The following is a 14,247-nucleotide window of genomic DNA, read 5'->3' as shown; positions in this document are numbered from 1 at the left end:
ACTGCTATTACTGCATTGAACTTCAACTTCTCCCTCTGCCCAGTCTTGTTTTCCTCACTTCCCCACAAGTATAGATCCTAAGGCTACTCCCCAATAAACTTCCTGCATGCAAATGTCCACCTCAGAGTTGGTATCTCAGAGAATGCAACCTATGACAATATTCTTTTCCACTACTCATGTGTGTGTACATGCGTCTCTCTGTGACCCTGTGGACTGTAGCCTACCAGGCTCCTCTGTCCATAGGATTCTCCAGGCAAGGATACTGGAGTGCGTTGCCATTTCCTACTCCAGGGGATCCTCCCAACCCAGAGACTGAACCCTTGTCTCCTGCTTTGGCAGATGGGTTCTTTACCACTGCACCACCTGGGGAGCCCCCACTATCCATGAGACCGTCACTAAAATGGACTCTGCATTAGGACACAAAGAAAATCTGACAAACCTTTCAAAAGAAGACCAAAGAAACTGCACTCTCTGACCACAGTACAACATCCCTCCAACACACCAGTCTCTCCAGAGTTCAAGTGCTGTGCACGTAGCAGACACCTACGTGAAAGTGATATTTCAGAGTGAGTCACTTCAAAGTTTTTCCCCTAATCTGAAACAGTAAGGAAAAGAAAAGAAGTATTCACCTTTCATTCACCTTTCGTAATTTTCCAAAGTACATTGTATTTCACAGAATGGCAGCTTACCACCACATAAGTAGAGTAGGTGTTTAATATCAGGTACTTCATTCCCAGACAATTATGAGGAACGGAATGAAAATAATTGAATATGAAATAAAATATAAAGTCATCCTTATCTCCTAGTTGATCAAATGTTTTTCTTCAACTTGATAACATTTGTAACTGACATTTGATAGAAACCTTGAAACTATGACTTAAGTAATTAAATGCATGCCTTTAAAATGTGCTGAAGTGATGAAATCACAGCTGTGAACGCTGCTCAGCATCCCAGCACCATACCCTACGCCTGTCATAATTCTTGGTGATTTGCATACTCATACAGGTAATCTATTCCTTAGGGCTTCCCTGGTGACACAGACAGTAAAGAATCCACCTGTAATGCGGGAGACCTGGGTTTGATCCTTGGGTTGGGAAGATCCCCTAGAGAAGGACATGACAGCCCACTCCAGTATTCTTGCCTAGAGAATCCCCATGGACAGAGGAGCCTGGTGGGCTACAGTCCATGGGGTGGCAAAGAGTCAGACACGACTGAGCGACTCAGCACAGCACAGCACAGCACAGTCCATTCCATACCTTGGCCTCTCCAGCTGTTGTCCTCCTTTCTTTCAACCTTCTTTCTTTCCACCTGACCTCAGCATGGTTATACCTTAAAATTTGTCATTATAAATCTTTATAACCCCATCTCTGCCCACCCCCAGTAATTCCAATTTCAAATATCCAGTCTCTTAACTTTCCAGCTCATTTCTTCTAACACACAGATTTCCATAAATCATCCCATCCCACTAGGAGCTCTGATGCACTGATCTACCTTTTCATTGTGTCTCACCCTTTTCCTTGTCCTCCCCCACTTTACTTTCTTCCTCAATTAAAAAAAATTTTGTCCATCATTATCATCATTTTCTTACATACACCCTGAGCCTCCCTCACCCCTCTCTCGTGTTGTTTTGATAAAACCCCAGCCCTCATTAAGTTCAACTTTCTGCCTCACCTTTGCCTGTGTCCATGACTGGAGAACACACAGCTGTTCTGAATAATCTGTCTTTTGTGATCACTGACCTCAAGAGGGCCCTTAGTGCCTGAGTCACATCCATTTTTCTAGTTCATTCACTTTTCTCCCCTCTTAAATGTTATCTCATGCTTTCTTTTCTCTCCTCAGATCCCCAAAACTTCCTCCCCAGAGTTCCTCTCAGTTGGTGACAATCTTGCTGACTTTTTTCACTTGAAAATAGTCAAAATGAGTCAAAAAAAAGTATCTAGAAGGAACTTTAGAAATGTTCTATATTCTGTTTAAGATGAGAGTTGCTGAGTATATACATTTGACAGAATTCATGGGGCAGTACAGTGAAAACCAATGCATGTTATCATGTGTAAGTTATACCTCAGTAAAACTTAAAGTAGAGAAAGAACTTCCCTAAGTTCCAGCTACCACATAAACCCACAGCTATAACTGGGCCTGTGTACTGTCTTGATGTTTAGGATGAATGCTTCGTGCTCTTAGATAAGGCCAACTTCTCTACTTAGTCGCTTGCTTCCATCTCTCCAACAACTCTTTCTTCTCCCTTCTGCTTCATCAGTTTTCCCCTTTGTTGGGTTGTTCCTATCACCATAAAACCATACTATTATTTCTCCAACTTTAAAAGTCACATCCCGTCTCTCTCTGTCAAAAAAAAAAAAAACTGTCTCTTTATCCCACCTCTCTCTCCAGTACTGCTCCATTTCTTTCCCCTTTGCAGTAAAACTCCTTAACTCTTGTATGCAATGATGACTGAGGGCAAATTGTTTCAGCTATTTAAGAAAGTAGTTTGACAGGACTTAGGGAACCTGAGTATGTATATTTCCTAAGATTACAGAAAAACTGCACATATGCACCATGTACCAAAAGGCTTGTAGCAGAATTGTTTGTGTGTGCATACATGTATGTGTATGTGTGAGCTAGAGAGAGAGGTGGGAGGATACAGAGAGAGGTGGGAGAGAGAGATTAACTGAATGTCAGTCATCAGGAAAATAGATAAACTATGTTCTGTCCTACACTGGGGGCTTCCCTGGTGGCTCAGAGGTAAAGAAACAACCTGCAAATTCAGGAGACATGGGTTTAGTTGCTGGATTGGGAAGATTCCCTGGAGAAGGGAATGGCAACCCACTCCAGTATTCTTGCCTGGAAAATCCCATGGACAGAGGAGCCTGGCAGGCTACAGTCCATGGGGTTGTAAAACAGTCGGGTACAATTTAGCTGCTTAACAGTCATACATTGGAATATATATGGTAACAAAAATGAGTTACAGCTACACATATTTACATGGACAAGTATGAAAAACAATGCCTTGAAAAAATAACAGGGTAATAATGGTAACCTCTGGATGGAGACAGCACAGGGGGCCTTGGAAGTTATTTTAATATTATTTTAATTCTGCTCAATGGCATGTACACAGGCATTTGTTTCATTATTATTCCTAAATATTCATGTGGCGTCAATGCCTTTTTTGCATGTACAATATATTTCAAAATTAAAATAGGATTTTAGAAAATCTTTAACTTAGAAAAACAAAGACTATTAAGTATATCACTGATATTCCTATGTCTTCAGTTTTTTTAACCTCATTTCTTTTACCCACAATTGTATGAGTTATTTGTAACTTTTTTCCCCTAAGTGTGAGGTAGCACTAAACTGATACAACTGTTACATTTTAAAAAAAACCTTTTGAAATCAATGCTGTCAGACTACTTCATTTTAAATTAAGTCGTTAGGATCTCTATTGTCTTTATAAAATACAAGTCTCTCACAATAATGAACTGGGTTCATATTTTATGTGATTCCTGTAATCTGTTGATAAGAGATGTAATTGTTGTTGCCTTCAACATAGATTACAGTGGATGTTACATTGGGCCAGGTGAAAGTTTTGTGAGTCAACTGTGAGAATGTTCATTGCTCAGTTTTCATGCATTCGTGTTGTTTCTAGGAAAAATCATTACCAGTAACATATACATGTATCTCATTAATGAATAATTCAGGTGTTTCATATAGCTGGTGGTTTTTTTCCTTTTAATTAACACTACATGACTGACTTTAATCTATATGTGTATGTGTTTTTAACAGGAAATTGCCCGACATTTACGCCCTGGAACCCTCCGAGCAATCTTTGGTAAAACTAAGATCCAGAATGCTGTTCACTGTACGGATCTGCCAGAAGATGGTCTATTAGAGGTAAGATGAAGAAGGGTAAATATCCTATTTATATTTCAAGCTCATAAATAATCTCAGTGGTTCTAGTGTAAAAGGAACCTTTTAGTACTCTTGGATTACAATGCTCTTTGGCCATCTGATAACTTCAGACTGCAGCATTAAGACCAAGTTGTAGGATGCTGTTTGAAATAGGTTCTGTAATAAATATGATAAATGTTTTATAGGAAGTATTTTAATCTTAACAGTAACTCTAACAGGCCGACATTATCATGTCAGAGAAGTTAATTAACATCCTCAAATCAAACAAATAATAGACGACAAAGCTGTATTTTAACTTCTCATTTGTTTAATTAACATAAGAAACAATGAAAAAAATTACAAGAAGATGAATGAAAATTGTTCTGGTTTGGGGTTAAGAAAATCATTTTACAGCTAAAGGAAAGAGACCTTAAAGAAGAGATTGGTATTTTTAACTTCTTATAGTTTAAAAGGTTTTTTTTTGTGTCAAGGGGCTAAATGGAATTAAAAGACAAATGATGAATTTAAGTGATTATAGCATGAACGGCAGAAGACTGATTGCTATCCTTAATACATATTTATTTCAGTAAGTGTTATGTTTTATATCAAATCTATCAGTCTTTTTATCTTTGAAGTCATATGTAGAAAAGCCTTCCCAAACATTTTGTTTTTGCTTTCTTACACTGAGATATGCATCTCACCTGGAATTTATTTGCTGAATGATGTGAGGTATGGATCAAGTCAGCTGTCACAACATTGCTTTTTAAATCCTTCTGTTTTTCATTGTTATTTTTCATTTATTGAATACTTTATGCACCTGTGCCTGTTTCTTAACCTTGCATTTTATTCCATTGGTCTGTGCCAGAAGAATACTGTTTTTTATTGTTATAGTTTATTCATACTTTTAAAACATTTTCTTGTTTATTCTCTGAAACTTATTCCTCTGAATGAACTTTACATGAGTTTACCAGTTTCTTATCCCATCCTCACAAGATACCAATAGGACCTTGACTGACTTATATGTTTATAAATTAATGTTTATGTTTATAAATTAATATGTTTATAAATTAATCTGGATGTGACAAAAGTATAATAATAGTTCATCAAATGCATATATGATATGCCTCTTTTATATATGGGTCTTAGACATAGTGTATTACATTTATTTCTATTAGTTTTCATTTTAGTTGCTATAAAGAATGACTTTGCTAACTCCATTAAGACTGTTATAATTTGGGATGTTAATCTGCTAAAATCTTATCCAAACTGCACTGTGGAATGAAATGTAGACATACATACTTCTGAAATGTAAAAATGTAACAATTTTATTTTTAATTACCCAAAGTATTAACTATTTATTCTATACTTCACCTATTTTATAAATATTCCTTTTGCCTTCTGATAATTTAGGAACCATAAATTAGGCTTGAATTCAGACTGTTGTTCAGTGAAACTGAAATATTATTAACCATGAATTTTATGCCCATTAAAAAATATCCAAGGTATGCTTGTGATTTTGCTCATACAATTTGAAATAGGTTATTACGGCCTGCAGTTTACAAAGCCATTTACTGATTAAAATCTCAAACCAAACTACACAGGAGATCTAATTGCAGATTAATGGCTGTGTGGTTCAGAGAATTAATCAAAAACCAGAGAGTGGAGCTCCAATAGCCTCCTTTCACCTTGCTGATAATTCATACTTGATGTGCCCTGGAATAAGTCACTTTTTCTTTCCATTTGTCACTTGTCTTATCAACAAAATGGAATAAAGAATGCTAATACCATCAGGGGATATTCTGTTAGTTAGCAATTAACTATTTGCAGATTGTAACTTAGCTTTAAGTGGTAAAATATTATTTAAGGGGGAAAAAAAAAACCCATGAGGCCCAAAGAATTATCTGCTTATAGGTTTTTAAAGTGAAATTCAAAGTGACACAAAGACAAGCTCCCTGGACAGGACCTTTCCTTTGCACTTAGATCTACTATTCATGAAAGGAATATCCTTTTGATGTAGAATGACCATAAAATGTGTTGCCCAATCCAGAATTCAGCAGATAGGGTGTGAGAACAAAAGGTATAAATAAGAACTGTCATTGGCACACTGGAATCACGGGTGCCCTAGTTATATGGAAAGAAGGAACAACCTACTTCTCCTTTTTCTCATGTGATGTTTACTGAGCTAAATTTATTTGTGTCACGTGTGAGGAGCTCAGAAAATATGGTGTCAATTTATATTTTGTCACCATCCATTATCTTATTTAGTTATTCTTACAGCAAAGAATTATCGAGTGCGTTTTAACTTGCTGACGTTGAAATAGGATTTCAAAATCAAACAAGACATTTTTTTCTATCCTCATTGAGTTTACAGTAAGTCTTAGAGGTCAAGGATCTTAGCGAGAGTGTAAAAATCTGATGTCATTGAATGCTGCTATTGTGACACAGCCAGTTTTGTGGTTATAGGGAAAAACGACAGCCTCATTTTAGTATGAGACATTGTAAGATGTTATTTTGCTGGTGCCATGCACAGAGACTATTGGTAGTAATTATAAAGATATTAAACTTATGCTTTAAAGAAAACATTAATGGAAAATGTTTAGCTTAACTTGTAATAAAGAAATAGTAGTTTTCTACTAGTGGCAAAGAAGTTTTAAAGTATCAGTGCCCACTTCTGGTAAGGCTACAGTAATATTGATACCCTCATATTGCTGATGACAGCTATGTGGTAGTGGGTATTGAAAGCCATGGGATTTTTTCATATACTTTGTCCCAGAATTCTACTTAGAATCACACCAAAGGGGAGAGATAGCAGCACAACTCCTAAATGGGAAGTTCATTTAAGAAGTATTTGTGGTACATGGAACTCTGCTCACTGTTATGTGACAGCCCAGATGGGAGAGGAGCTTGGGGGAGAATGTTTATGTATGGCAGAGTCCCTTTGCCATTCGCCTGAAACTATCACAGTATTGTTAATTGGCTATACCCCAATACAAAATTAAAAGTTTAAAGAAATTTTTTTAGAAAGTGATATGAGGGAACTCTCTGGTTGCCCAGTGTTTAGGACTAGGTTCTTTCACTACTAGGGCCTGGGTTCAATCCCTGGTCAGGGAACTAAGGTCCTGCAAGTAGTGTGGCAAATAATAATAATAAAATAAAAAGAAGTATTTTTGGTAATTAAATTGAAAATAGAGTACATATCTAAAGATACATCGATGTTCTTCCTCTGATTAAGCTTCCTTGATACCTGTAGTCTGCAGTAAAGGTCCATCTGTGTGTTTTCATAGCACTTTCCTTTCCTCTAATACATTAGTGTGGTCAAGAGTCAACATAGATCTGTGCTCTAGGCCCTAGAGTCTAGGGAAAATTATTCAATTCATTGTGCCTAGGATTCCTAGGCACAATGAAAGGAAGATAATAGCAGTATCTGACCTATCAGATAGCATAGTATCTAACACATGTTACTTATTGAACAAATGATAGCAATTATATTATTTCAGCACTTATTTTGCTTATAGATTATTCCCAGTGAGACTTGGTACTTGTAGGGAAGAGATTCTGTCTTGTCTGGCCTAGCGAAACTCTTTGCTAAGTCAGTTTTTAAAGAAAAGATGAAAGACTTTGGTTAAATAAATTATAGTTAATGTACTAATCTCTAACCTTTTTTCTTTAATGTTGATAATAAAGACTCTACAGTAGTGGTTTCTAGCCTTGGTTGTATGTTAGGATCACCTGGGCAGTTTTTAGAGTACTGATGTCAAGACCCAACTTTCAAGATTCTAATTTTTTTAAAAAGTAATTTCAAGCTTAGTATACAAAGTTTTTAAAAAATAAATGTCTGGGATTAAGTTGCCAATATAATTCCCCATTTTTCTGAATATTTTAGTGTGTATTTTTTAACATAAAGGAATATTTTCCTACATAACCATATCAGTTCAGATCAGTCGTTCAGTCATGTCCAACTCTTTGTTGCCGTATGGACTGCAGGACACCAGGCTTCCCTGTCCATCACCAACTCCTGGAGTCCACCCAAACCCACATCCATCTACTCAGTGATGCCATCCAACCATCTCATCCTCTGTTGTCCCCTTCTCCTCCTGCCCTCAATCTTCCCCAGGATCAGGGTCTTTTCAAATGAGTCAGCTCTTCACATCAGGTGGCCAAAGTATTGGAGTTTCAGCTTCAGCATCAGTCCTTCCAATGATAGTCAGGACTGATTTCCTTTAGGATTGACTGGTTTGATCTCCTTGCAGTCCAAGGGACTGTCTTGTTGGAGTCCCTTCTCCAACACCACAGTTCAAAAGCATCAGTTCTTCAGTGCTCAGCTTTCTTTAGAGTCCAACTCTCACATCCATACAGGACTACTGGAAAAACGATAGCTTTGATTAGATGGACCTTTGTTGGCAAAGTAATGTCTCTATTTTTTAATATGCTGTCTAGTTTGATCATAGCTTTTCTTCCAAGGATCAAGCATCTTTTAATTTCATGGCCGTAGTCACCATCTGAAGTGATTTTGGAGCCCCCCAAAATAAAGTCTCTCACTGTTTCCGTTGTTTCCCCATCTATTTGCCATGAAGTGATGGGACTGAATGCCATGATCTTAGTTTTCTGAATGTTGAGTTTTAAGCCAGCTTTTTCACTCTCTTCTTTCACTTTCATCAAGAGGCTCTTTAGTTCTTCTTTGCTTTCTGCCATAAGGGTGGCCTTATCTGCATATCTGAGGTTATTGATATTTTTCCCAGCAGTCTTGATTCCAACTTCTGCTTCATCTGCCCAGCATTTCGCATGATATACTCTGCATATAAGTTAAATAAGCAGGGTAACAATATACAGCCTTGACGAACTCCTTTCCCTATTTGGAACCAGTCTGTTGTTCCATGTCCAGTTCTAACTGTTGGTTCTTGACCTGCATACAGATTTCTCAGGAGGCAGGTAAGGTGGTCTGGTATTCCCATCTCTTAAAGAATTTTCTACAGTTTGTTGTGATCCACACAGTCAAAAGCTTTGGTGTAAAGAATAAAGTAGATGTTTTTCTGAAACTCTCTTGCTTTTTCGATGATCCAGCATATGTTGGCAATTTGATCTCTGGTTCTTGTGCCTTTTCTAAATCCAGCTTGAACATCTGTAAGTTCACAGTTCACATACTGTTGAAGCCTGGCTTGGATAATTTTGAGCATTACTTTGCTAGCGTGTGAGATGAGTGCAATTGTGCAATAATTTGAACATTCTTTGGCAATGCCTTTCTTTGGGCTTCCCTTGTGGCTCAGCTGGTAAAGAATCTGCCTGCAATGTGGGAGACATGGGTTCAATCCCTGGGTTGGGAAGATCCCCTGGAGAAGGGAAAGGCTACCCACTCCAGTATTCCGGCCTAGAGAATTCTATGGACTGTAGAGTCCATGGGGTCACAAAGAGTCGGACATGACTGAGTGACTTTCATTTTCACTTTCTTTGGGATTGGAATGAAAACTGACCTTTTCCAGTCCTGTGGCCACTGCCGAGTTTTCCAGATTTGCTGGCATATTAAGTGCAGCCCTTTCACAGCATCATCTTTTAGGGTTTGAAATAACTCAACTGGAATTCCATTACCTCCACTAGCTTTGTTCATAGTGATGCTTCCTAAGGCCCACTTGACTTCACATTCCAGGATGTCTGGCTCTATGTGAGTGATCACACTATCATGGTTATCTGGGTCATGAAGATCTTTTTTGTATAATTCTTCTGTGTATTCTTGCCACCTCTTCTTAATATCTTCTGCTTCTTATAGGTCCATACCATTTCTCTCCTTTATTGAGCCCATCTTTGCATGAAATATTCCCCTGGTATCTCTAATTTTCTTGAAAAGATTTCTAGTCTTTCCCATTCTGTTGTTTTCCTCTATTTCTTTGCATTGATCACTGAGGAAGGCTTTCTTATGTTTCCTTGCTATTCTTTGGAACTTTGCATTCAAATGGGTATATGTTTCCTCTCCTCCTTTTCTCCAAAATGATGTATCATAACCATATCACAAGCATCTACATTAGGAAATTAATGTTGATACATTGCTTCTATGGAATCTTCAAACTCTGAGTTTTCCACTCAATAATAAATGGATCCAGTAAATAATAAATGGAAAGTGTTCAGGTCAGAATCTTGCATTGAATTTAGTTTTCTCTTTAGTTTCTTACATTCTAGAAGAGTTCTCAGATTTTCCTTGACTTTTATGACCTTGACACCTTTGACGATAATAAGGACAGATTGCTATTTAATTGATCCATTCATTCCTTTGCTCCTCAGAAACTCTAGATGGCTTCTACCTACAGTCCATACCAGATACTGACATTTTTATTTGATGATATGGCATATATTCTGTATGCAGTGTCATCTGTTGACTCTCTGTCCATGAAAATGCATGATGCCTTTTTGCTCTGTGACTCTTTTTGCTTTGTGTCTCCCCTGCCTTCAGTTACTCCTCCTCATAGCCATGTCATTGATGATACAAATACTTCTGAGCATCAGTTTGATTTTCTCCTTGCTTTCTTTATCTCTCTCAAAGCTTTATTGAAAAAGTATATTCCTCTGCCTTTCCTTTACTACTGTAGTCTGTTCCCAGGTCCATCTTTCTCTGATTATCTTCAACATTTTATTGTAAAGTGTATTATAATTGAAATTCTCAAATTTGACTAATAGGGGTATGGTAGAAAATTCAAATATGTTTGAATCTTGAATTCTGTACACCAAAATGATGTATAGAAATGATATTTACATTTTTAACAAAACTGAAACACAGCACTGGGGACACAGCAGTGAATAGGGTAAGTGTAGCTCTTGCCCTCAGGGAGCTTACCTTCTAGGAGACAATAATCATAGTAATTGTTTTATAGAATTGTTTTATAGAATGATTAAAATATGGATCTTTTCTCTGTTTTTTTTTTTTTTCCAAATGTTCTATCTCTTGGTTATATCACTTCTGTAGCTATAAAATGAAAATTTAAGAAATACATTAAATATTTCATTGTATGTATGAATAGTCAATCAACACAAGTCTGAATTTGGTTGTCATTTGGTAGTTATTTCCTCATTGCTCCTTCTAGTACATTCTAGAAGAAAAAGAATCAAGCATTAACCAGAAATAGACATAGGTGGAGGGTGAATAAGATGATTGGACAGGCCTGGAGTTTTTGGCTGTGGTTAGTGTAGGCCTCTGCACACACTAACACTCATAATTTAGCTTTAGTTTCTATCTTGAAGGAAGAGTTACGATTTTTACTAGTATATCGTCCAAGAGGAAACAACTTGTACAAAGACAAGAGCAAATAGCTTTCTCTAAGAGATCTAAAAATAGTTTAGTAAGGCAGGGGCTTTGACCTTGACGTGGAAAATGACAAGAGATAAGGGTTGAAAAATCAGCAAGGGGCTTGTAACGTCCTATTAAGACATCTGAACTTTATCCAGAGGGCAACAGAAATCCAAATATATGTTTTACGCAGGGGATTAGCACAATCATTTCTGTGTCATAGGGGCCACTCTGGCTGCAGCATAGAGAGCAAATCAAAGCGGAGTTGGGGAAATCAATCAGGAGGGAGACAGACCCCCAAGGGAGAAGGCTATTAAGATAATTCAGGGACAGATTCTGCTAGCCTGAATGGCCACGACAGTGGAAATAGCCACAAGCAAGAGCTTCAAAAGATTTTTTTTTTGGGGGTGGGGGTTGGGTGCGGAGTGTAGAAGTGACAACCACAGAGACGGTGGCAGATATGACAGATAACCTGAGGGAATGAAACAAGATTAGCTCCAAGCGAAGATGCTGGTACAGAAACTACCGTCTTTGTGATACCAGCATTTCTGAGACCAAAGTTTTTTTTGTAAGTTTGATGGCAGAGCCTAACCTGGTCTTATATATGACATCCTACCTGGGTTCGATCCCTGGGTTGGGAAGATCCCCTGGAGAAGGGAACAGCTACCCACTCCAGTATTCTGGCCTGGAGAATTCTATTGACTGTATAGTTCATGGAGTTGCAAAGAGTCGGACACAACTGAGCAACTTTTGTCTTCACTACTTTTTAGGGCTTCCCTGATAGCTCAGTTGGTAAAGAATCCACCTGCAATGCAGGAGACCCTGGGTGGATTCCTGGGTCAGGAAGATCTCTGGAGAAGGGATCTCACTTCACTACCCACTCCAGTATTCTTGGGCTTCCCTTGTGTCAGCTGGTAAAGAATCTGCCTGCAGTGTTGGAGACCTGGGTTCGATCCCTGGTTTGGGAAGATCCCCTGGAGAAGGGAAAGGCTACCCACTCCAGTATTCTGGCCTGGAGAATTCCATGGCCTGTATAGTCCATGGGGTCACAAAGAGTCAGACATAACTGAGCAACTTTCCCTTTTCCCTTTCTGTCGATATCCGTGTGGGTTGTTTCCAGGACCCCTGTGGATGCCAAAATCTGTGGATGGTCAAGCCCCCTATATAAAATGTAGTCCACACTTCATACCCCATGTGTGTGGAACCTGCAGGTATAATTTTCATATAACCTACTTAATGTGACTGTTCACACTGCTGCAGAAATGTTACTATGTTAAATTGTCAGGGAGCTTTCTTGTCTTGATATTGTGGGAACTACAACCATCACTTCTGTGTTCTAGGCTTGAAAAAGAGGAAAAGCAAGGGGCAAAAGGTGGAAAATGCCAGCTTAGCCATCACCCTCCTCCCCACCAGCTTTAATATGCTTTTCCAGAAGCCCCACCCAACAACTTCTGCTTAAGATTTGTTTGCTGGAATTTAGTCCCACAGCCACCCCCTTCTTCAAGGGAAGCTGATCAATGTAGTTCTATTAGTTGAGAGCATTACTACCTCCAGAAAAATCAAGTTTTGGCCAGAATGCATAAAGGGAGGGGGTGAAGAGCAGTGTCTGCCATAGGAGGCCAACAGGGTAATAGGGGTATTCAGCCAGGGAACAGGTCTCCAGTAGACTTGGCCCCTGCCCTCCCCTAGTACAGTAGTTCTCAAGCTTCATCTCTGACCAGCAGCATCTCCCTCACTTGAGAACTTAGTGGGACTTAAATTCTCCAGCCCCAGTGTAGACCTGCTGACTCAGAAATTCTGGAGATCAAGCCCAGGAACCTATACTTTAACAGGCCCTCCTGGTGATTCCCCTAAAGGCTGAGACCCACTGCCCTAGTGCAATGGTTCCCAGCTCATGGCGCATCAAAATCACCTGTGGAATTTTTAAAACCACATGCACTAGGAGCTCCATCTTAGAAGGTTCTGGGTAAGTGGGTCTTGGATCCATTTCCTGTAAATGCATTTTTCTTATGTTGTAGGTGATTTTGATGTAGTTAATAATTAAATGAACATTTGGAAACCACTGCCCTTCAAACTCTTTGGAAAAAGTTGGTCATGATCCTCCTTTTGAGAGAAACCTAGACCCTGCGGGTAGGTCATCAAAGGGGTTAATTTGCTTTGAAAACTCAGTGAGACTCAGAAATAGGAACAACCTCTGAAATTTGAGGTGATCTATAGCCTTATCTCTGAGCAACTTCACTTTCTTTCACTTAATCTCTGCCCTGGTGGCTCAGACGGTAAAGCGTCTGCCCGCAGTGCGGGAGATCCGGGTTCGATCCCTGGGTTGGGAAGATCCCCTGGAGAAGGAAATGGCAACCCACTCCTGTACTCTTGCCTGGAAAATTCCATGGACTGAGGAGCCTGGTAGGCTATAGTCCATGGGGTCGCAAAGAGTTGGACACGACTGAGCAACTTCACTTTCTTTTCTTTCTATAGCCTTATCTATTTCCCAGGTGACTCAGTGGCAAGGAATCTGCCTGCCAAAGCAGGACATGCAGGTTTGATCCCTGGGTCAAGAAGATCCCCTGGAGAAGGTGATATCAACCCACTCCAGTATTCTTGCCTGGGAAATCCCATGGACAGAGGAGCCTGGTGGGTTACAGTCCAGGGGGTCACAGAGTCGGACACGACTCAGTGACTAAACAATAACAACATAGCCTCTGTCAATGGATGCAGCTGCAGCGAAGGGTTGTTGTACTTCCACGGAAATCCCAGTCTCTGGGGGAATCTTTGGGTTCTCAGGAAGTGAGGCAGCCATGACCTGATTGAGGGCCTGGATTTGGGGGGAAGGCTCAATGTCGAGGCTGCCATAATGCCCTCCCAGGGAGTAACTAGAAGCCTGCATGTGTGTGTATGTGTAAGCACTGATTCATGCTAAGGCTAACAAGGACAGAGGCCTCAGATCGCTTACAGCTGAAAACAGTTCTCCTCAGACCCTTCACATCTGCACTCACAAATTAGCCTGGGCATGAGGCTCAAGGTGTGCCAGGAACCAAGTCACATCTTGTCCTTCTACCCTGTAGTTGTGTAGGTGCCTGGAGGGCCCTGATCTCTCA

At 39.4% G+C, this 14,247-nt stretch overlaps 1 protein-coding gene across 1 annotated transcript in view; it reads left to right on the top strand.

The window, feature by feature from the left end:
- The window catches only part of NME7 (NME/NM23 family member 7), a 248,398-nt gene that overhangs the window by 184,835 nt on the left and 49,316 nt on the right, over positions 1-14,247 (top strand). The window contains exon 11 of the mRNA XM_061382555.1: positions 3,778-3,885. Within this exon, the coding sequence (XP_061238539.1) occupies positions 3,778-3,885 (108 nt within the window). The remainder of the gene's footprint in view (positions 1-3,777; positions 3,886-14,247) is intronic.

The sequence above is a fragment of the Bos javanicus genome, chromosome 16 (genome assembly GCF_032452875.1).
Source record: "Bos javanicus breed banteng chromosome 16, ARS-OSU_banteng_1.0, whole genome shotgun sequence".
In the NCBI taxonomy this organism is placed as follows: domain Eukaryota; kingdom Metazoa; phylum Chordata; class Mammalia; order Artiodactyla; family Bovidae; genus Bos; species Bos javanicus.
Note: the sequence above shows the minus strand (reverse complement) of the source record. Positions and strands in the feature narration are given on the sequence as shown.